This window comes from Apostichopus japonicus, chromosome 5, assembly GCF_037975245.1.
Source record: "Apostichopus japonicus isolate 1M-3 chromosome 5, ASM3797524v1, whole genome shotgun sequence".
NCBI lineage: Eukaryota > Metazoa > Echinodermata > Holothuroidea > Aspidochirotida > Stichopodidae > Apostichopus > Apostichopus japonicus.
The window spans coordinates 16507445-16530498 of NC_092565.1; the positions used below are offsets into that span (position 1 = coordinate 16507445).

Sequence of the window (23054 nt, forward strand, 5' to 3'; positions counted from 1 at the left end):
GATGGAAAAACAATCTTCTTCTTATCATGATTATGATTTTTATTATGATATTATTATTCTTAGTGTTATTATATGATATAATTATTATTATTTTATTATTAATGCCTTCAAAAAACAAGAAGGCCGACCACCTTCATCGAGCCAATCTTCATTTACTCATTCTCGTTCTACATGTACGTGAACCAACAGGCCTATCGCGCTACGCAATGTGGGATCCGGAGAACAGTGATGACAAAAGTGGCGTCGATGTAGGAGGCTGAAAGGCTGCTATTGAAGGCTTTCAGCGAGTAGTAGAACGGCTCTAGAAAACCATATTCTATCTTAGATGACTTGACGAGAACTGATCTCACAGAAAAGAAGAAACTTAAGAATTTTCAGAATTTTAAGAATTTTCCTTTACAAGATACGCATAGCATTCCTAATGACGAATGCCTTTGGCAAAATGAATGGGAAGGTCGAATTATTTTTAGTCATGGGTCTTCTTCTAGCAGAGGTGTTTTTATGCTCTTTAATCCTACATTAGAAGTGACCATTATCCGTTGTTAGCTTCTGCTAACGGTAGATCCATTATTACCGAGTTAAAAATCTCTGACAAAATATTCGCCATTGTTTGTTTATACGGTCCCAATTCGGACGATGCAGACTTCTTTCAAGAAATATTACTGAAACTTAATGATTATTCCCTTATCACACCCTTATCATTGGCGGTGACTTCAACTCATTTTTAAATTTACATTTAGATAAACAGGGGGGCATTTCAAGGACTGATTTTAACGCTAGATAAAAATGTCTGGAGCTAATGTCTACTTACGACTTGATTGACATTTGGAGAGACAGTAATCCGCATAAACGAGATTTCAGTTGGAGGTCAAATATTACTCCGGCTATTTCCTGTCGACTAGACTTTTTCTCATTTCCGAAAGGTGGGGTCTTCCATCACTCATTGTTTTTTCTCTACTTAGTTTACAGTCGGACCACTCAATTGTGAACTTCAATTTAACCACGTATTCTGGGGAAAGGGGTCCAGGTGTCTGGAAATTTACCTGCTCCTTCCTAAAGGACAATGAGTATACTCACTTCATCAGCAACATTATTCATTCAGCTAATACCACAGACCAGTATCAAAGTCCTGCGTTAAAATGGGACTTTTTAAAGTATCAACTTCGTAAGGTGTTCTTCAAATTATGGTAAAATAAGAGCTACAGAGCGTAGTAAAAATGAAACTGAGACTATAAAAAAAACATTTCAAACTTAGAGAAATATTATCATAATATGCCATCGCCGGATACTTTAAAAAATATTAGCAATTAAAAGAATTATACTGAAGCAATTGTTTGACTATAAATAACTAGGTATTATTGTTCTCTCCGGAGAAAGATGGGTAGGGCAAGGTGGAATACAAGTTATTTTTTAAACCTGGAAAGACGCAATAAGTCTGTTAATGTTATTCGTAATTAAAAAACACATACTGGTACCAATATTACCGATAAAACTTCAATTCTGCATGAAATGTTTTTATTTTATAATGAATTGTGTTCTAGTCAAGGCCTCACCTCCTTTTTTCGTGGCTTTAAAACCACTAGGTCTTTGAATGAGGATGATGCGAACTTATATGACGGCCCCTTAAAAGAGGATTAGTGTAAATCTGCCATTTTATCAATGTGCAATGGTAAAAGCCCGGGTAATGAAGGTTATCAGTGAAATTTTACAGTTTTTCTGCCAGATATTGGTAGAATTGTTACTAATTCCCTTAATTTCGCTTTCCAAAAGTCTTCTCTTTCATGTTAGCAGTCTCGTAGCCTCCTTACTCTTATTCCAAAACGAGAAAAAGATCATATTTGTGTTAAGAATTTTCGTCCCATTTCACTATTAAATACAGACTACAAAATTAGTTCTAAGGCATTAGCAACGAGAGTTAAGAAATTTCTCAACTCAGTTATTGGTTCTTGTCGAACTGGTTATATTGAAGGTCGCTTTATCGGGGAAAATGTTCGATGTGTTTTAGATTCTATTGATTATTGTAAAACAAATATAATTCATTTTTTTTTTGTTATTGATTCTGAAGAAAGCTTTTGATAGTTTGAAATGGATGTTTTTAAGTTTAAGATTAATGATGATTTTTGTCCATGGGTTGGATCTCTATACTCTGGCTCCTCTGCAACTGTTTGTAATAATGGTTTTGCGTCTCAGTCGTTTGACATTACTAGAGGGGTTAGACGAAGTTGCCCTTAAAGTTCTTATATTTTCATTTTATGCGTTGAACTGCTGGCTAAGAAAGTTAATACAAATGCACATATCAGAGATATTTCGGTTCTCAATCAGGATTCTTCAATATGCCGATGACACTATTTTGTTCCTAGACGGTTCAGATAATGCACTTAGGGAGACTGTTTTGCTTTTGAAAGAGTTTGCATCGGCATCAGGACTTAAATCAGCATTTTGCGTTATCTGCTATGGTTTTTCTCATCCTCGCTGATTCCACGATGCCATAACGACATACATAACTAGCTTATCCATTCAAATCTTACTTCAAATGGTGGAGTAAAAGTCGAACAATATACAACTTTCAACTTTGTTTTTCTCGAAGATATTTTCCATTGGGATCCAAATAAATCTCGCCCATATTGCAACTACAAGGCAGATGATGTGGACACGCTTAAATGCATTCATTAATGATATTCTTAATGCTTGGTCTGATTTTACATTTAAAGAAGTTAATGATAACCTTAAAAGTCAAGTCATCTGGAATAATCATCTGAAGTAAATGACAAGGTAATATTTTAAACATAATTAAATAAAGGAATAAGATGCATAAATGATATAATTGATGAACATTATCACTTTTTTTTATCGTTCTCAGACTTCAGAGAAAAGTATTACATTAACTGCCCATTGACTGTTTAATGTAGTATTATTAATGCCATCATAGCTAACTGGAGAAGGTCATTGAATCGATTGAGAAGATTTGCCAAATCAAATTTAAATACCATTTTCATATGAAAAAGGCAACAAGTGAACATGATCTTTGAGATGTGTCAAAAGTTACCAGTCTTTGTGACTATGAAATGGTTGCAAGAAATAGAAGTGAGTTCGGTAGTTTAACGTCATTCAGGCTAACTGGTGAAGGCAGTAGAGCGATGATTGTGATCATAGTTATCAGGGACCAAATTAAATGGTAGTCCGATCGTCCAAAACGACCAAAATTTATATCCCTTTCTACAACCCTCGTTCTAACCTTGATAGAGCAGTCATTCAGCCACCATGTAGCCCCCCTACAACCCCTTATTAACCTTGGAAGTGCAGGAATACAGCCACCCCATGTACAGTAGCCACACCTGCTATCCTTGGGAATGCAGTGCTACCACAACTCACCCACCTAATCCGAACCTTATCCTGAAACCCAGAAAACCGAGCGAAGAACGTCGTTTCTGTAGCGTCCTATAACTAGAACGCAATGCAAAACAGACAGCCGTCGTTCATATAATTTCGTGCACTGAAATTGCGCCACCTCTTCAGTACACTTGGCTTACAGAGCGAATTGACCCAGTATTGAACCCTATTACATATATGTCATAGCATGTATACCCTAATACAAATAAATAATAGTGGCGCTCGTCCGTTTTGTTATCACCGAAATCTTCCCCCCTCCTCCAGCAAAAAGGACGTAAAAACCGTCTTCAATATTACTTTTTGCAAATAAAGGTATGTGTCCAAGGAATTGCTAAAATATTTGAACACGCTCATACTGTAGACTGTCACAAACAAGTCTACTGTGTCTACAAGGGTCCACAAGGGTCTACAAGGGTCGACTATGTAGGTAACAAACCCAATTAGAAAACGTTTAGATTATTTAGGTCCAACTTCTTCTTGACCGATCTGAACTATCAATCTCGTTTGGGATTAATTGATCGGACTAAGCAACACTTTTAGATTTTTCATCAAAGTAACTTTAACGTTAGTGTGCAACTAAAGAATTCGATTAATCCCTCGATGATACATTCGTCGCCCAAAAACTTATTCTGAGCCGCCTTCATCAACTTGCTTGTACCATCGGTTACAGCACCGAAATCTTTCTGAGGGAATCTCTCAGCTAATGTAATGGTCACGGCGTTTGTCATTTTAAATAAATCTGTTATCAGTAATGCGTTTGGTAAGTGCCATGCTATATATTTCTTATCTGACTAGTGTGTTAAAGTAATTGTATTTCTTTAACACTATACAGGTACGTGTTAGTTTAACAGTTGAATTTTATTCTTGGTGTAAAATTAGGTCTACCAACAGTTCAGTACAACTACATTAGCATACCACTAACAAAAATAAAAAATAAAAAAAATCATTGGATGAACAGGGAGATGTAAAATGCAGATATGAAGGCTTGAATAGTATTGGACAAAACAAAATTCCCTAATTTTTAATTGATTATTCCCCAAAATATCTAAGCTCAGTATCAACGCCAAAGAAAACCCATAAGTATCATATGATAGAAGGTTCCACGGAATGTTTATGAATAGTTTAACTAAAGCAAACTTGGGTGAATTAATTAAATTGTCAAATTTAGTAAACGGAAGTAGTCTCCAACGAATGTAATTTCCTTTACGATAGTGAGAATTTGAAAATAAGAAAGTTTGAGAAGAGAATTCGTGTTTGTTATATAAATATCATTAATTAACTGATCTCGACAACTTTTGTTATTAGTCATTTACCATATCATTTTGTGTACTACTTTTGCTTTAATGTAAAGTGTTAATACAGAGGTCCAGACATTTTCGTTATTTCTTTCTTCCTTTCCTGCATGGAAGTGTGTTCTGCTTTGTTTCCCTAAGCAATTATATCTGTATATTGCATATTGGCAACAACAAATAAATGAAATGAAATACAAAACTATGGACTAAGACTAAGACTCTCGGTGGAAAGCACGTTTCTTGTTCTATAATGATGTGGCTTGCTTTTAAATTTGTCTCTTAAATAAAAACGTTTAGTTCATTTTCCAATTGACAAAAATATACGGCAGTTTAAAAGTGCCATCAAAGAATAAAATATGTAACCTTAATAAGTTAGCATTTTGCAGAAATATTTTAGAGTGACGATATGTAAAAAGTGGCTATTTCATCATGTATTTAGAAAATTTGTTAAATCGCAAGATTGTAAAAATATCAACAACTAAGCATTTTGCAGAAAATTGTTGAAACGACGAGATCAACCTTCATAAACTGTTATTTCAACCATTTAATTTTGGAACAATTTTGAATTTGCCGACGTGGAAAGATGTCAACATTTGAACATTTTCCAGAATATTGGTGATATTACGAGATGTCATAAATTGTTAATTCAACATTTTGCAGAAAATCGTTAGTGTAAAGAAATCCTTATCTTGATGGCACGTAAAAGCTGCAACAAAGTATAACAGAGTGCAAAATAGTATAAACAGGAAGTTAGCAATTGATAAGAATTGAAATAAAACTCCCATGTAGGCTTAGAACTCCTGAACAAATACGATGAATAAGAGAAAAGGGCAATGGATTGTATTTATTTTCAAAATTCAATACAAAGCAGTGTGGTAAAGTAGTAACGGGATAATTCTAAATTTGGCAAGATATTCATCCACTTGCATCTAGTATGAAGCTTACACACATAATCTATTTGGTCTTGCCAGGATAGGTTCATACCTATCCTGGTGCTGACGGTATTACATACATAATCTATTTGGTCTTGCCAGGATAGGTTCATATCTATCCTGGTGCAGACGGTGTTACACACATAATCTATTTGGTCTTGCCAGGATAGGTTCATACCTATCCTGGTGCTGACGGTATTACATACATAATCTATTTGGTCTTGCCAGGATAGGTTCATATCTATCCTGGTGCAGACGGTGTTACACACATAATCTATTTGGTCTTGCCAGGATAGGTTCATATCTATCCTGGTGCTTAGGATGTTACACACATAATCTATTTGGTCTTGCCAGGATAGGTTCATATCTATCCTGGTGTTGACTGTCTTACACACATAATCAGGGAGTGTTAGCTCAGTGGTTAACGTCGGTGCCTTTCAATAATAAGGTCCCGAGTTCGAGTCACTTCAAGATTAATGTATGTCGTCCAGTTACAGAGTTGTTTACAATTTACAATTCATAATCATGGACGTCAAAATATGAATCTAAGAGACTGACTTCGGTCAGCTTGCGGCTTTGATAAGCCAATGATGGCGGCTTCGCGAGTTCCTGCTTGCAGGAGGATCTAAAAATACAAAATACGAATACAAAATCTATTTAATCTGGCCAGGACTGGTTCATATATATCCTATTGCTGTCTTACATACGTATTCTATTTAGTCGTCAGTTGCGAAATGTTGAAAAATTTAACCCGACAGTGTACCACCATACAACTTTGACGAATCAACTGTGACAAAGCTTGTATAAATTAATTAGTTCCTCTTTTTTTGTATTGTGTTTATAATCACGCTACCACAGACACCGTTGGAAAGAAGCATATAAATAAGAACGGTAGAACCGTTTTTTGTCAGACGACAATTCCCTCCGTGCACACGAATTTGCGGTTTAAGTGATGGAACCGATACTGATTTGGTGTTACTTTCTTTTATTAGGGTCCATGCAGGCAGTTAATCCAGTAACTGCTCTCAAGAATGACTGCCCGCTCGCAGGTAAGATGTATTTAATATTGCTCTCTCTGATTTTAAAAATGTAGCTAAACCACCAAATCGTGGAAAGGTATCAGGAGTGGGGAGACAAGTGCGACTTGCAATTTCTTTCTATAAAGAGATATAACAAAGAAATAAAGACGAAAGAAGCTATACTTTAAAGGCGATATCGCTCGTAGACTTTTTTTTGAGGGCGCTGGCATTATCGAGGTTTCAGCGAGGTTTAATGGGACCCCTATTAATCACGTGACCTCGGTGGCAAATTTAGATCAGTGAATAGCACAGGCAAGCGTATGCGCAACAAGCCCGTACCCATGCACACATAATGTTATAACACAGCATTTCAGTTTACTGTACTGTTTACCGCATAGGACTTTCGTCCTCGATAGTTTGTTGTTTGTGTGCCTTTTGAGTAAAGAATACTGTACGATTTTCGTCCAAATACATTCGATTAGAGTATTGTGACAATCATGGAAAAGGGATCAGGGCAAGGAGAATCGGGCGAAATAAAACGACCTTATCCTGGAACGAGCGTAGGCTAGGTTTAAGTGGAGGAAGGCCTTTGTTGCATGGACCTGACAAAAACAGCAGTGCAAAGGAACAACAGCGACGAAGAGATGCCACGAAGATCTATCTTCTACGTTCCTATGTAAGCTGGCAAATGGAGAAAGAACTCTACAAACATGTCCATGATTAGACTTCTGTGAGCAACGTATGCTTCAGGATCACACAAAAAGGTAATGATTTGCTAAGCTAGGCTAAAACTGTATAGGGTACAGTAGTTGTCCTAGGTTACATGTATAGCCTATCAGTATTGCGAAGTACAGAATACTGCGAAGTTCGGACTCCCATAAGAAATACACGATTTCACCATGATAACCTACAAGCAAAAGCCAATATCACTAAAAACTACGAAGCTACAGTTATTTCCTCTCCAAAATGACCTATGTGCAAGTATGTACGTATATATTTGTCAATAAAATGAAGATATAGGCTAGGAGTTTTGGGGTATTTTAAGGCTTAGGTGTTCGAACTTCGCAGTGTCTAGTATGCTATTGTATTTGTAACATACATGATTTGATATGCCTAGGCTATGTAACTAGGCCTATCATTCATTATTTTTCCAATGGGCCTAGCGTATGCTAACCTTACCATACTTATCCTAGCCCAAAATAGCAGTAAGTTGTATTACTGAGTCAGCATCATCACTGTTTGTGAATGCTTGTCATGAAGATACTGTATACAGTTAAAAATGAAAGTATCCTTTCTAAAGAAGACTGACTGATATTTATGCAATGGAAAGCTGGGCCTTCTCATCACCAAAAATTAAACTTTTTTTGCCTCAACAAATTGATGGAAATATATTTTCTAACCACTAGGCCTAGGTGATCTGTTCATCCCCACCCCCTCCAGGTTCTAAATTTTTATCAGCTGTCCTTGTTTGAAGAAGATGTTCTTGTGAATGAGCATTTGAAAAAAAAGAAAGAAGTTTGAAGCCTCATCTTTGCCCAGTCATAATTAACTAGGCATATATAGAACTAAGGCCTACAGTATAGTAATAAGTATCTGAATTTAGTGATCAAAGTAACTGCATCCCCTAATTTTGTAATATGCACCAGTGAGGAAGGCCTACTGTGCTGTACAAGTACAACCACATGGACCTGCAGTTTTTCCTATAAAAATAATGCATCTACATAAATACTTTAGAATCACTCCTAACTGATTCACATGTTTTCACACCGCTACATATGCAACTATACTTCTAAGGTCAGCCACAGCCAGCATATACGCAATCAAGTTTTAATGGTTCATTTGGGCAACGGGGTGTATATGTTATCTACTGACTCAATCATGTGTACATTTCTGCGTTTGGGATTTTTGAAGGAACCCAACTGCTATGCAAGAACTAAGGTAAATTAGCCTCACAAATTGAGGGAACATATTAGTACATATAGCTACACCTATATAAACCTTTATATTGCCATGCCTGGAGGTAAGAAAGTACCAGTTTTTTGTGTAGGCCTAATGCTATAATGTTGTGATAAGTTATCATATTTTTATATATGGGTCCATCCATGCCAAATCAACAGTGGCCTCCACGCCCACCCTCTCAGAATTGCCTGAAATTGATATGGTGTCTTGCAATATGTCTCAAAGGATGAAATTGGGCCAAAAAAAATTGGAAAACTTTTTGGTTGCTAGGATACGGCCCGCCTAGCAACCAAATCCAGATTGCATTTTAAGAGCCCTAAATGATCTGATATTTAGTGTTCAAAAATTATGATCTATTAAATTTGGTGACCGTAACTATCTCTTGTGGAGAGTAATCTAGCGTTAATGGTAGTCTGAAAACTAGCTATGCATGTAAACAGGAATTTTCACAATGGTGGGCTTATGTCATGGAGTAAGCTAGCATCTCAATTCTCACTCATGAAACCAACTGCTCACATAAACAGGAAGTTTACACAGTAGGTAAATAGTGAGTGTACATCAAACTTTGATCAAAAGACTGGACATCTTTTAATGATATGAAACCAATCAGTTCACTTAGACAGGAAGTTTACATAGTAAATTGTACATTGACATGTGAGCTCAGGTTGTTGAGCAAGCAGTTGGGCAACACAAAATTATCCTCACAATTTTCTTGAAAGGTACCACGGTTTTAGGATATGTTGAAGAAGAGTATGGAAGAATATATCATCCTTATTTGGGTTTAAATCATTGTGGGTTAACAATATGTTATTATTGAAATCTGCCAAAGTGTTTGTTTGTTACTTTTCTCTTTCATATTTTTCTTGGGTATGATAAAAACATGTTTGTTTGTAATGATTTGGTCATTACCAGATTCATTACGCATACAATTAAGCTTGGGGTGTACAGTAAAATTACTATTTCAGTTATATGATTTACGGACAATTTTTTTGTTTCATTGAACAGGTGTCAAATGCATCTTTCCAGAAGGATGCCGAAAGTCAAACAGAGGCATTCTCAGCAGCTGTCACCACAGAAAGCTCAGTTGACACTCACAAAGGAGAAGGTAAATTTATATGTTTATCCTTGCATGAATAACAGACTGGAAGAGCAGTGCTAATCTTATATCTGATCTGATGTGATCAGAAAAATTAATACAATTTCATTCTCATTAAATTCCTAAAGAAAAGAAAAAAATGGTAGCATATTGCTCATCCACTAAAAAGCGTACATGTGTATGAGAATTTATATAAAAGTCAGTGGCGCTGATATTATGAGGATCTTCTTTAGAGGCAAACTGACTAGTAACAGGTAATTCAAGAGACACAATAGAGCCTGGAACAGAGAGGACATGGTGAACACAAAGAAAGAAGTTAATGGTGTATTGAACAAAAGGAGTCAGGGAAAGCAGAGGTATTTAGATAAACTTTGGAGTACAAAGCGAGGATTAAGAAGGAGAGAGGGGGAATGAACTATGGCAGAATACAGAGATGGAGCAGGATTAAGTTAGCATAGGCATAGGAGCCTCATTTGATTTGTGGGGGGCTTAAACGACTTGCCCGAAAAATATGACCGAAATTTTCGCGTGCTCCGCGCGCGATCAACATGTTGTTGTGCATATCATATAGGCATTCATCGGTTATTACATCACATGCCAATAACATACAATCATTTTGCGTCTTACTGTATTAGCCTTCCATATTGGTTAAAATTATTAGGGAATCTGTAAAACAAAAATGATCATAACAATGTAAGTTTAAACATTGAAAAACACATTGCAAAATATTCTTCTTGCAGTAGGTGCCTGAAAAATTCTCAACTTATTGCTGAATTTTTACCAAAAAAAGTGAAAAACACATTGCAAATTATTCTTTTTTTAAGTAGGTGCCCGAAAAATTCTCAGCATATTGCCGGAATTTTCACCGAAAAAAGTGGAAAACACATTGCAAATTATTCTTCTTTCAGTAGGTGCCCGAAAAATTTTCAGCATTTTGCACGAATTTTCACCAAAAAATGTGAAAAACACACTGAAAATGATTCTTTTTTAGTAGGTGCCCGAAAAATTCTCAGCATATTGCCCGAATTTTCACCAAACGCCTATGTAAGTTAGTCATGTCCTTCTTGTATATTGAGCCCATTCAGTTGAATGGTGCTAAGGCATTCCGTTCACTCTCTCTATCTCTGCTGTGGTGTACTATGTCTGAGATGGTTAGTCTACGAATTTAGTTACCTGTTGGGACATGTCTTACTTTAATGGTATGAGTGGGGAACTGAAAGTGTTCCCCTACTGGAGTCTCCATTTTCATTGTATTGACCTGTGACTAGAACTGCTTATTGAGGGTGGTCTTGGTTTCACCAACATACTTGTAACTTCAATATCTTCTACTTCAATGTCCTCTAAACTCAATGACACCATTTAAATTGAAATATCAGTTTCCAGTGCTGCAAAAGTGTGATAAGTTCTAAACAAAAGTATATTTTTAGTCACAGCCATAGTAGCTATAGCAGGATACTTGCAATCTAGTAACAAATGTTTTATGTAATCTTTACAGATACTTCTGATCCAGTTACTTCAACACCTCTCAAGAAGCCATCTGCCATGTTCTGTCCAATGTCACCAGTAGGATTAGATATGGAGCAGCATGGGAGAGAAACCTCAGACCATACAAATACACATTGCCACATTTATATGATCCTGAACAAAAGAGATCATACATATGGCAGGGGCAAGCACTTTTCCCAGACTTTTATTGACAGGTTGTGCGACATTCACGTTGGATTAGCAGCTATTGATACATCTGCATCACCAGATTTAGATAAATTGCTTTCGTCCATTTTGTTCGATAGTAGCTATGACTGTGAATCAGAAGCTTGGCCACCCTCTAAGTCAAGGTGGGCAAGGTTGGGGAAATTCAATCAAGGAGTAACAATCAGAGAATGGCCAGCTTTGTATTATTGTATATAGGCCTACACAAACAGCGGGTATAAATATCTGTATCGGTTTATTTATACTGGTGTTCATATCCGTTGCCAGGAGGCAGGAGGGGATATGATTTGAACGTGGGGTGGGGGTGGGGAAGGGGTCCCCTTTGAAGTGTTCAAACGATGCTACATTTTACATCTATCTTCTTGAATCACATGTATATTAAACACCCCTATAGACACGATCAATCAGTCCTGTCTCTCACCTCCTCTCATGCACTGGTGTATTTATTTCCTGGCAACATAACAGTTAGGCATAGTAAGGGTCAGAGGTCATCACAACTTAAAGAGTTGTGTGAGTCCCTGTGGTCTCTTACATCCTTGTAGCAGTAGGGAGAAGAAGCCTAATAGATCAGAAACCATGATCATCTTCTGTTGTGTCTTATTTTCCAGCATCCTTGAAACATTATATCCTTCACCTTTGATTTCTTGATGTCATAAGCTGTATTTATGTGGTGCATTATTTAATTCCAGTATTGAGATTGTATATTCTTCTTGTGTATTTGACAGTATCCCAGTGATCTCCATTTTCTGCTCTTGGTTTTCTTTTCTCTGTATTTCATATCATATCTATCTCTACCCCTAACCTCCATCTCCACATTTTCTTTACTTTCTTCCTCCATCCCTTCATCTGTCTTTCACTCTTTCTTTTTTGACCTCTTTCCTTCCCTCTGTTTACCCTGTATGTTTTAGTTTGCCGACTCCCCCCCCTTACATCTTACCCCCCTAAAAAATGTTCACAAGGTTGACAAGTCTCCCCATGCTAGTCCCAAGCTATACACCTTTGTTGTGGTGACCGTTCACTATACTTGCGGATCAAATGGAATGCCCCACCCCCCACCCCTTACTTCCCAGTGTCATGAATCGGCAAATGGAAGATTATTCGGAGTTGTTCGTGATGGTTCAATGATCTTATAGTCAGGCATAGGCCTATATGGTTCTCTTTGTCCTTCATTGTAGTCGAAGTTTGAAATGAATTAATCGTACTAGGAACTTCCTGGCAATGTTTAATTTTCTGTGGCAAGAAAAAAAAGCCCCCCCCCCCAGTGTCCCTCCTGGTTGACTAGAGCCTGTACGCCTATATGGTCACACAATAGTATAGATAAGTATGAGCCATGCAGACAGCTTTTTTTTTCTTTTTCTTTTTTAAATTCAATGCAATTTGAGTTATAGTTTCGAGTTGTAATTCGAGTCAGTCGTGATGAGGTGCCCCATGGTGGGGCTGGGTAACCCACCCCCAACCCCGTTGCCGACTTTTTGGCATTTCTTTGGGAGCCGTTCGGAACAAGAGGCAGGATAATCAATACTGGAGTACAGTACGCTGGAAAGCAATAAACTGACGTGATTTAGAAAACAAAAGTTGTTTGCTTTGACTGCCGATGTTCAGCGAGTCACTTTTCAATGGAAATAACTTTTAATTTATTGTTCATGTACTTATTCCCTTTTTGCCAATCCTTTCTAAAGAGGGTGGAGCCGCCCGTTATGGCAACGTATTTTCGTTCCCTTTTCCGTTCAAATTTCCTTATTTTTAATTCGGGTCAAAGGGGTGCAAGGACAGGGTTTACGTGCACCGGTTAGGAGGATGGGGTGCAGCTAGGGCAAGTGTTCTGTGATCGCCTAAAGGGCCCGTTGTCAGGAGTCCAAAAATAATTAAATATACATATTTATCTATATATGGTTTATGACAAAATCCTCCTGATATATAACTAAAATTTATGTATAAAATACAATGTAAGTTGTGACTGTGTCTATGTGTAATTAATACCTAAATTGGCTGAAATACCAATTGTTCACATATGACGGACTTGACCATACGTTTGATACCCAATGTAATCACTTTTGGCAATTTTTTCACTCATTCGCGTCTGTCCTTTTTGTGACACGAGTCAATGTATCAGACATAAACTTCACTATAAGTTTCTTGAGCTGTGAAAGAATGTCGGCTCGCAACTGAGGTTGTAATATTTCAAATACTTTACTCAGGTTAGTACAAGACTGGCGCATCTGTAAAGGTTTGGAATACACTGGTTTTTTAAAGTAAAATAGTACTGTACTTCTATAGGCTAAACTTCTGATATTCGATACAGCATAAAGCATGCAGAGCTTTCCAAATCAGTGATTCAACTACGAAACCAGGGCATCCGTAAAACAAACCACAGAGTTTTGTATCACACAACACACACGGAAACGCGACGTAATAATTTACCGCATACTACTGACCAGGGAGTTTTTCCATAACAACTCCCTGTAACTGACACTGCCACAGACAAGAAACTATGCAGGAATTTCGCCAAGGCCACCGTTCAAGTAACCGAACCCGTTTATTGCTTACTAGCCGTAAATACGGGATTGCTGAGAAATTACGAAACAACAGCGACGAACCGGTAGAGGGTAGTATTGATATTATTTTTGAATCGGTTGGTGTGAAGGACAGAATTAACGAGGAAATTACGAGCGATCCCACCTTTAAGTACATACCGACGTTTTATACGCTGTCATCCGTTGTTTTATGCCACTGGTCACTTGTACTAAGTAGTTTTGAAATGGAGTAATTCACATGTTGTTTATTTATTTATTTCAACTTTTTTTTGTGCCAGAGAGGGTTGCTCGGTTTGTTAAGACTTATCTTCCACGAGGCCCTATTAAATGTAGTTGTTCAAAACATATTGGTGTAAAATGCAATAATAAGTCTGAATGTATAAAAATCTAGATGTAAAAAGATGCATGTAAACTGAAAATAAAACTAATTTAATAGATAAGTAACGGTAAACGGATAAATTGATCCCCAATGAAAAACATATACATATAAAATAGGTTAGATGTTACAAAGCTAAATATCATAAACTTAAGAATTTCAAAAATTGTAAGATCTGTAGAACATTTGCATAAATTAACATAAATATACAATTTCTTTCACAAATCTTTAAAACTGCTAAATTTGTGTGCATTTCTGTCAAATGGAGGCAACTCATTCCATTCTTTTGTAGCAATACATGAAACTCTTTTCTAATGTATTTCGGTCCTCTTGACGTCACAGACCGTAGAGCATAATTGTGGCCATTTCATATGGCGGTATACATCTCATTCATATAATTGGGTGCTAATCCGTCAGGAGATTTAAATACAATAATTAATCGTTCATATATTGAATGTACATCAAAAGAACATTAAAAAGGTCACATTATCTTGCGTGATAAGTTGCGCTTAAGGTAATTATAGCAGCACCTTTTTTTGCAGCTTAGTTATCGTATTAATATATCCCTGATTACATGATCCCGATACAAGATTGCAGTAATCGAGGTACAGAAGAGTGTATCCATTATAATATAAAACTCAGGTTGGCACATCAGTATTTTGCTTCTTTAGAAGGCCAACCTGGTGCTGACAGTCTTACACACATAATCTATTTGTTCTTGCCAGGATATTTTCATACTATCCTGATGCTGACGGTCTTATATACATAATCTATTTGGTCTTGTCAGGATGGGTTCATATCTATACTGGTGCTGACGGTGTTACATACATAATCTATTTGGTCTTGTCAGGATGGGTTCATACCTATCTTGATGCTGACGGTCTTACATACATAATCTATTTGGTCTTGTCAGGATAGGTTCATATCTATACTGGTGCTGACGGTGTTACATACATAATCTATTTGGTCTTGCCAGGATGGGTTCATACCTATCTTGATGCTGACGGTCTTACATACATAATCTATTTGGTCTTGTCAGGATAGGTTCATACCTATCCTGATGCTGACGGTCTTATACACATAATCTATTTGGTCTTGTCAGGATAGGTTCATACCTAGCCTGGTGCAGACGGTCTTACACACATAATCTATTTGGTCTTGCCAGGATAGGTTCATATCTATCCTGGTGCTGACGGTCTTATATACAGAATCTATTTGGTCGTGTCAGGATAGGTTCATATCTATCCTGGTGCTGACAGTCTTACACACATAATCTGTTTGGTCTTGCCAGGAAAGGTTTATACCTATCCTGGTGCTGAGGGTGTTACAGACATAATCTATTTGGTCTTGCCAGGAAAGGTTTATACCTATCCTGATGCTGACGGTCTTACATACATAATCTAGTTGGTCTTGTCAGGATAGGTTCATACCTATCCTGGTGCTGACGGTCTTACATACATAATCTATTTGGTCGTGTCAGGATAGGTTCATATCTATCCTGGTGCTGACGGTCTTACATACATAATCTATTTGGTCTTGTCAGGATAGGCTCATACCTATCCTGATGCTGACGGTCTTACATACATAATCTAATTGGTCTTGTCAGGATAGGTTCATACCTATCCTGGTGCTGACGGTCTTATATACAGAATCTATTTGGTCGTGTCAGGATAGGTTCATATCTATCCTGGTGCTGACAGTCTTACACACATAATCTATTTGGTCTTGCCAGGATAGGTTCATATCTATCCTGGTGCTGACAGTCTTACACACATAATCTATTTGGTCTTTTCAGGATAGGTTCATATCTATCCTAGTGCTGACGGTCTTACACACATAATCTATTTGGTCTTGTCAGGATAGGTTCATACCTATCCTGATGCTGACGGTCTTACATACATAATCTATTTGGTCTTGTCAGGATAGGTTCATATCTATCCTGGTGCTGACGGTCTTACATACATAATCTATTTGGTCTTGTCAGGATAGGTTCATACCTATCCTGATGCTGACGGTCTTACATACATAATCTAGTTGGTCTTGTCAGGATAGGTTCATACCTATCCTGGTGCTGACGGTCTTATATACAGAATCTATTTGGTCGTGTCAGGATAGGTTCATATCTATCCTGGTGCTGACAGTCTTACACATTTAATCTATTTGGTCTTTTCAGGATAGGTTCATATCTATCCTGGTGCTGACGGTCTTACACACATAATCTATTTGGTCTTGTCAGGATAGGTTCATATCTATCCTGATGCTGACGGTGTTATACACATAATCTATTTGGTCTTGCCAGGATAGGTTCATATCTATCCTGGTGCTGACGGTCTTACACACATAATCTAATTGGTCTTGTCATGCAGGATAGGTTCATATCTATCCTGATGCTGAGGGTGTTACACACACAATCTATTTGGTCTTGCCAGGATAGGTTCATATCTATCCTGGTGCTGACAGTCTTACACACATACTCTATTTGGTCTTGCCAGGATAGTTCATATCTCTCCTGACACCCCAGAGCCTTTCACATTTAACATTTGCAAGTTGATTTACATCCATATGCACTAAGAAGGTCAGTATTTGTTAATGTACGTTACCTTTGTCTTGAACAGACTACAGCATTTAGTTTCGTCTATATTTATAACCATCATATTGTTACTACATCTATATATATATATATATATATATATATATATATATATAAATATATATATATATTCGTATTTCTTCATTTAATTTATGTTATAAGTCCGTTATGGTTTTCCCCACTAACATTTTTCCTCACTAAAGTGATTAATATAGAGTAATAAACGGTAATGGACCAACAATAGATCCCTGCAGTGGCACACCGCTTTGCATGGGTATGCAGGTTGAATGAACCCCATTATAACAAAGACGCTTTGAATTATATCACACAGGTAAGACTTTAACCGTTCAAAACAATCTTTGGAGCATTGCTATATATAGTTTTTGTAACAATGTAGTAGCAAGGTTGACTTAATCAAACGCCTACGTAAATCTATTAGCATTGACTTACCAAAAGTCATTTTTCTACATCCAACTGTCTATCAATAACGAATAATGCTGTCTCACACGATTGCTTTGCCATGAATCCAGATTGTGCTACTCTTGGTAAATTAAACTGTTCAACCTTTTCATGAAGAGATCCATGTACAGGGGTGTTGGAGCGGGGGGGGGGGGGGGGCACTGGGGGCACGTTCCCCCCACTTTTTTCCAAAATAGCAAATGTGCCTTACTGGCAAATAAAATGTGCCCATTTGATGAAGAACTGTCTTTTGGATTTCTTAAGCCTTTGTTATTTTAATATTTTATTTTAATAATTTATTTTTAGTCTGTACATGCTATTTCTAAAATAGCATCCCGTATCTTGTTGTAGCACGGTTAACAATAAACAATCTCAATAAATAGTATTGATAGCATACTAACACATCATATATATTTAAGTGATATGGCCGGTGTGTATCAGTTTATAGTATAACGAGTGGTGGTTGTGGAATGAGGAAGTGCCCCTCTGATGTTGTGCTCCCACACTTTTTGGAAGCTTCCTACCCCCCTGTCCATGTACATTTTTGTCCAAAATCTTTTTGAAACTACGGTTATCACTGATATTGGTCTATAATTCCACACGTCTAGTTTCGACCTATTGTCGTAGATAGGTATCACTTTGGCCACCGTCCATCTTGACGCCGGAAAATCATATAAGTTGCGCACTTTTTTTAACATGTTAGCGCTGATTTTATCGGTACCCGTAGCTTTTGAATTATCAAGATGCTGTAGATACCTAATAACAAATTCATGTGATACTTTAGGAATATTTAACAGAAATCCATTTGAAATCTCTGACAATACATATTGCTTTAACGTTTCCATACTTTTGTTTTCCTGTGAATTCTGGCTTGTCGCAAATTTGTTTGCTACAGATGTAAAAAGAAGTTAAAATAATTTGCGATATCGATATCGTTATTGATATCTGTATCAAGTACCTGTAAGATAGATGTAGCCCAACATTGTCACGTATTCCCCATTGATTGTACATTTCTCAAAGCTTGCCAGATATATATTTATATTTCCATTATTCTTTAAGATTTCATTTTTACAACGGGTCTGTTTGGCAAGTCTGTGTTGCAGTGTTTGATGCTATTTTGACGATGGATATACTGGGCTGGGTTAATAAGAACATTTCTTAGCACTTAATGTTCGTTGTAGAAAAGAAGGAACATGTCTTGAGACGTTAACATTAAATGTTGATATATAACATAATTGCATTTTATTTTTTTGTAAATGTTTCATGATTTATAGCTTATTATCCTGCATAAAGCTTAATAACTTTCCAGATAATACAATAACTTTATCAGCAATTGTTTTTATCAACAATGTTGTTATTATGGCATCGTCTATACCCGCGCTGTATCATACATTGCTTCCAGTGTGAGTTTGCATGCTGTGTCATTTGTTGAAAGCTACGGGCGATTGAATACTCCAAGAGTATCATATCCATATATGATCCACTTCTGATTCGCTTCGTATGGGACTCTGTGTAGTTTTGCTAATGAATGCTCTACATCAGCTCTCCACGAACAAATGGTGGAACATTTCCATGACTGACATTAAATATGTTTGATTAAAATAAAAACCTACTCCAAAAGTATATGTATATGGTAGCTTAATATATCACCTCAAATTTCATTGCGACACGTATCCAGCGTGACTAAGTAGAGTACCGTGCATGCATGGTGTACAGCCGTGTCAAATGTAACTGCTATACTTGAACTCACAAAAAGTACGTGTTGATCTCATTAACTTGAACTTCCTGAAAACGGACTTCCTTATATGGAAACGTGTTCTCTAAAAGGCAGTATTGCGTACTTTGTCTAGTGAGATTGTTGTTGCTTCTTGTACCATGTTCATTAATTCTATACTTCTTTCAATGTGGGGTCTTTTCCCCGCTTTTGCACTTCCCATTTGACTGTATCACGCTTTGTCTTTTGTATCTGAACCTGTTACTTTCCCTTGAACCCGAATAGTACGGTCGGCATCACATGATATGGCAAGCCATCAGTCTCAAACCGGGCAGGAATCGACATATACCGATTTAAATCGACATATACCAATTTATTAAACTGGAATAAGTCGATTTAAATCGGGAGAATTCAATTTTAAGCTGCTGGAAACTGGTTTAAGTCGAAGGAAATTGGTATATGTCGATTTAAATCGGTATACGTCGATTCCCCACGTTTTAAGACTGATGGCCCGCCATAGCAGCCCTCCTCACATTACATGTCAAGTTGCTTTGCTGCAGCTAAAACCTTTGTCAGCCTAACGAGGGCGAATATCTCAGTCTATGATAACAACTGAGACATTTGTACCACTATTCAGCCCTGCAGGTTACTTCATATGCTTTACAGACCAAGCACTTTAACTGTCGAGGGCTGACTTTATCAGTCAGGTGCGTATCCGGGGGGGCGTTGGGGGCGGGCGCCCCCCGGGTAAGGAAAAGAGGAGAGAAAAAAGAGGGGGGAAAAAGAAAAGGAGGAGAGGAAGGAAGGGAAAAGAAAAAGAAAAAGAGAGAAAAATGAGAAAAGGAGGGAGTAGAAGATAGCCAAGACCTCGGGAAGAGAAAGAGGAACAGTCATAGTTAAAGCGCTGATCCCTATTATATACACAGGGTAGCCAGTGACAGATCAAGGATTACGGAGCGGGTGTGCGCCTCACCCTACCCCTTACACCGACAACTCCATTTTTGACGTTTCCATATTTCCTCTCTCACTAATGTATCTATATAAATACTATATATGGTCTATCATAACGCGCGTGTGTGTATGGACGCCTTAAACAATTGTACGATTGTGCAATATGGAACCAACTGTGACTGATCTTGAACTCGACCGAGTCGTCGGGGAACATGACGCATTTCGGGAAGGGGGCGACACCCCCCCCGAGCAAATTTTCTTTATGACATCGCTAGTAATTTCAAAATAGACAATGCTTAGATGCAACTTACAAGGCCTGAGAAGTGTCATTTCCAGCGATCTGGGAGGCATTTTCGGCCAAAATTTTTATTGTACGCTTCGCGCCAACTCATGGTGGCGCTTCGCTTAGATAGTTTGCCTACCGGCTTCGCCCCTCCCTTGGCAATTACTCGCTACACGCCTGTTCGAGTTTGTAAAGCAAAGAGCAGATATAACACCGTATCAGTGAGCATTGAAATGCATGTTCCACGATGAACAGTCTCAAAAACTGTCTATGTGTGTAGTCAAAGGCGTAGGAGCCCAATTTGATTTGGGGGCTGTAACGAAAAAAAGGCCAACATTTTTCGCACGCAAAGCGCGCGTTCAATACTTCGATGCCAATATCAGACAAGCAAGCATCGGTCATTACATTGCATGGCATCGTGTACCGAACGGTCCGTGAAAGTTACACAGTATACCGCCGGATGCTAATGTAAACAACCAAATGTCTTATGTAGATGGAGAAAAACCATACAGATCCATTTATGTCAAAACTCTCTTTTACAGTAGTAATGTCGGTCAAGCTTACAACTTTATTTTAATTACCAAGGAGATCATTTTTAAGCTATTCATTGCTATTTATTTTTCTTTAAGTAGGTGCCCGAAGAAAATGGGAAACATTTGGTTGCGGGGGGGGGGGGGGCACTCCTACGGGACCTACGCCTATGTGTGTAGTGTTCGGTTTCGATATACCTGATATCGGAAATATCTGCTATTTTTCATTTCCTTCAACCAAGTTTTATAATAGCCATTTATAAGAGGTTTTAATATTTCTACACCAATAAATTAACTGTGTCTGAATTTTCAAAAAATTTCCTGACAAACATTCTTCATCATACTTTCCTCTACTCGTGCAATTTTGACCTGTCTTTTAGGGGTTCAAGGAGGTTTTTTTCTATATTGGTTGTCCATAGATTGAATTTTGTGCAACATTATGGGTATGTTTTGAAGTGATTTTATTCACGAGAAATGTGAATTTTCAAATTCTCAACAAATAATGGGCTTAAAACCTTGAAAAGTAGGGCTTTCGGATATTGTGGGCCGTGACGTAGAATCACCTACAAAGGCAATGATCCATAGGACATGCAATGAGGTCGAACATGATGTGACTGGTGACAATCTTCAAAAGGTTATGGATGGGGGAAAAACTTTTGGGAAATACTTGGTTCTCAGGCAAAAGTGTACATCTGGTTGCTCATTTTCAAGCCCGAGAAGTGCCATTTCCGGTGATCTGGGGGGGTATCAAAACCAGAAATTTTCTTGTACGCTCCGCGCCAACCGATGGTGGCGCTCCGCTTAGATAGTAATTCGCGCCCCCCGGGTTAGAAAATCCTGGATACGCGCCTGATCAGTAACGTTTCTCAAAGTGTGTGTACTTTAATGCCTTTCCCAATGTGGGTATTTGTTCTCACGCTTGTTGCTACAATGTTAGGGTTTATTACTTTTGCAATAATCCGGCTTGAAAAGTTGTCTTCATCGCTATTTTTCTTGTATATTATGCAGAATGACTTCACGAATAACACGATATCAATCCATGTTGGATCAACTTTATATAAAGGTCGCTATGTAGCTTTTTCTTGTTTTTACTTTTTACTATAACGTTAACATTCATAGCAGCCTCTCAACTAAGATAATATACTATCTTTACACAGGGTTTAGAAGCTTTTGTCGTGAATGGACTGTTATACTTGTTAACAAGATTCAAATGCTGCATGCATTCTTGGCTGCTTTTATAGTGAGTCCATATACTGGTAATCGTATTCTAGCAAATTAGTTACTTTAACTTCTACTGTTGTCTCGTACTACAAGTCTGAATGTGTTGTTCGCAGGCGCGTAGCCAGGGGGGGGGGGGTGTCGAAGGGGGCGACCGCCCCCCTTGAGCAGATTTGTTTGAATGTTTTTATGATATCGCTAGTAATTTCAAGCTTTTAGATGGGAAGTGCCATTTCCAGCGATCTGGGAGGCAGTTTGAGCCAATTTTCTTTTTAATTTTTTTTTTACGCATACCGCCAACTTATGGTGGCGCTACGCTTAGATAGTTTTCAATGCAGAATCTACGCGCCTGGTTGTTCGACATATTTCTCAAGTTGATGTCTGTGTTACTATTTATGAATTGATATCCATACAGATGTTCCAGCGTGTGGACCAACAGGTGTCTGTAATTGCTCTAACGGTGAAGCTAATTGTGCGGATAAAGGTTTGGTTGCCTTGCCAAGAAACCTGTCATCCGACTTGCCTTACATGTAAGTGTGAGTACGTAATTACACGTGAGCATGTGACAAGGCCTATATAACACCCGTAGGCTGGGATGTACGTTCAATGTTTCTTGGCTTCACCTCATGTGATTGGACCACTGTAGCAAGGTGTTAATTAAAGTAATACCTTTGGAGGTGGGCTATATGATTTGGCCAATAAACACGTCGAATAAAATAACCCATGATAGTGTCCGCCACGTCTCTGGGGCAATTTTTTTCAGCCAAGATAAGCGTTTGAATAAGAATTGTCTCATGATCATAACCTTCATTGCCAGCATTTTAATTTATTCAACTCAACAGCCAATCAAATTGAACTTTTGTCGTTTATTATGGAGTAATCGACATTGTAATTTGTAGGCAGCCTAACTGTATATTTCTACTGATGTTTGTTTTGTTCCGATAAAATATACTGAAGGTAGTTTGTGTAAAGAAGTGCACGATCAAATGATATGTAAAAAC

The 23054-nt window shown here is 37.7% G+C and overlaps 1 protein-coding gene across 1 annotated transcript in view; it reads left to right on the forward strand.

Annotated features, from left to right (window-relative positions):
* The first annotated feature begins 6456 nt into the window (after window positions 1–6456).
* The window catches only part of LOC139968168 (uncharacterized), a 33438-nt gene continuing 16840 nt past the window's right edge, over window positions 6457–23054 (forward strand). Inside the window, exons 1-2 of the mRNA XM_071972562.1 lie at window positions 6457–6663; window positions 22469–22583. Coding sequence (XP_071828663.1) covers window positions 6567–6663; window positions 22469–22583 — 212 coding nt within the window. The 5' untranslated portion in view covers window positions 6457–6566. The remainder of the gene's footprint in view (window positions 6664–22468; window positions 22584–23054) is intronic.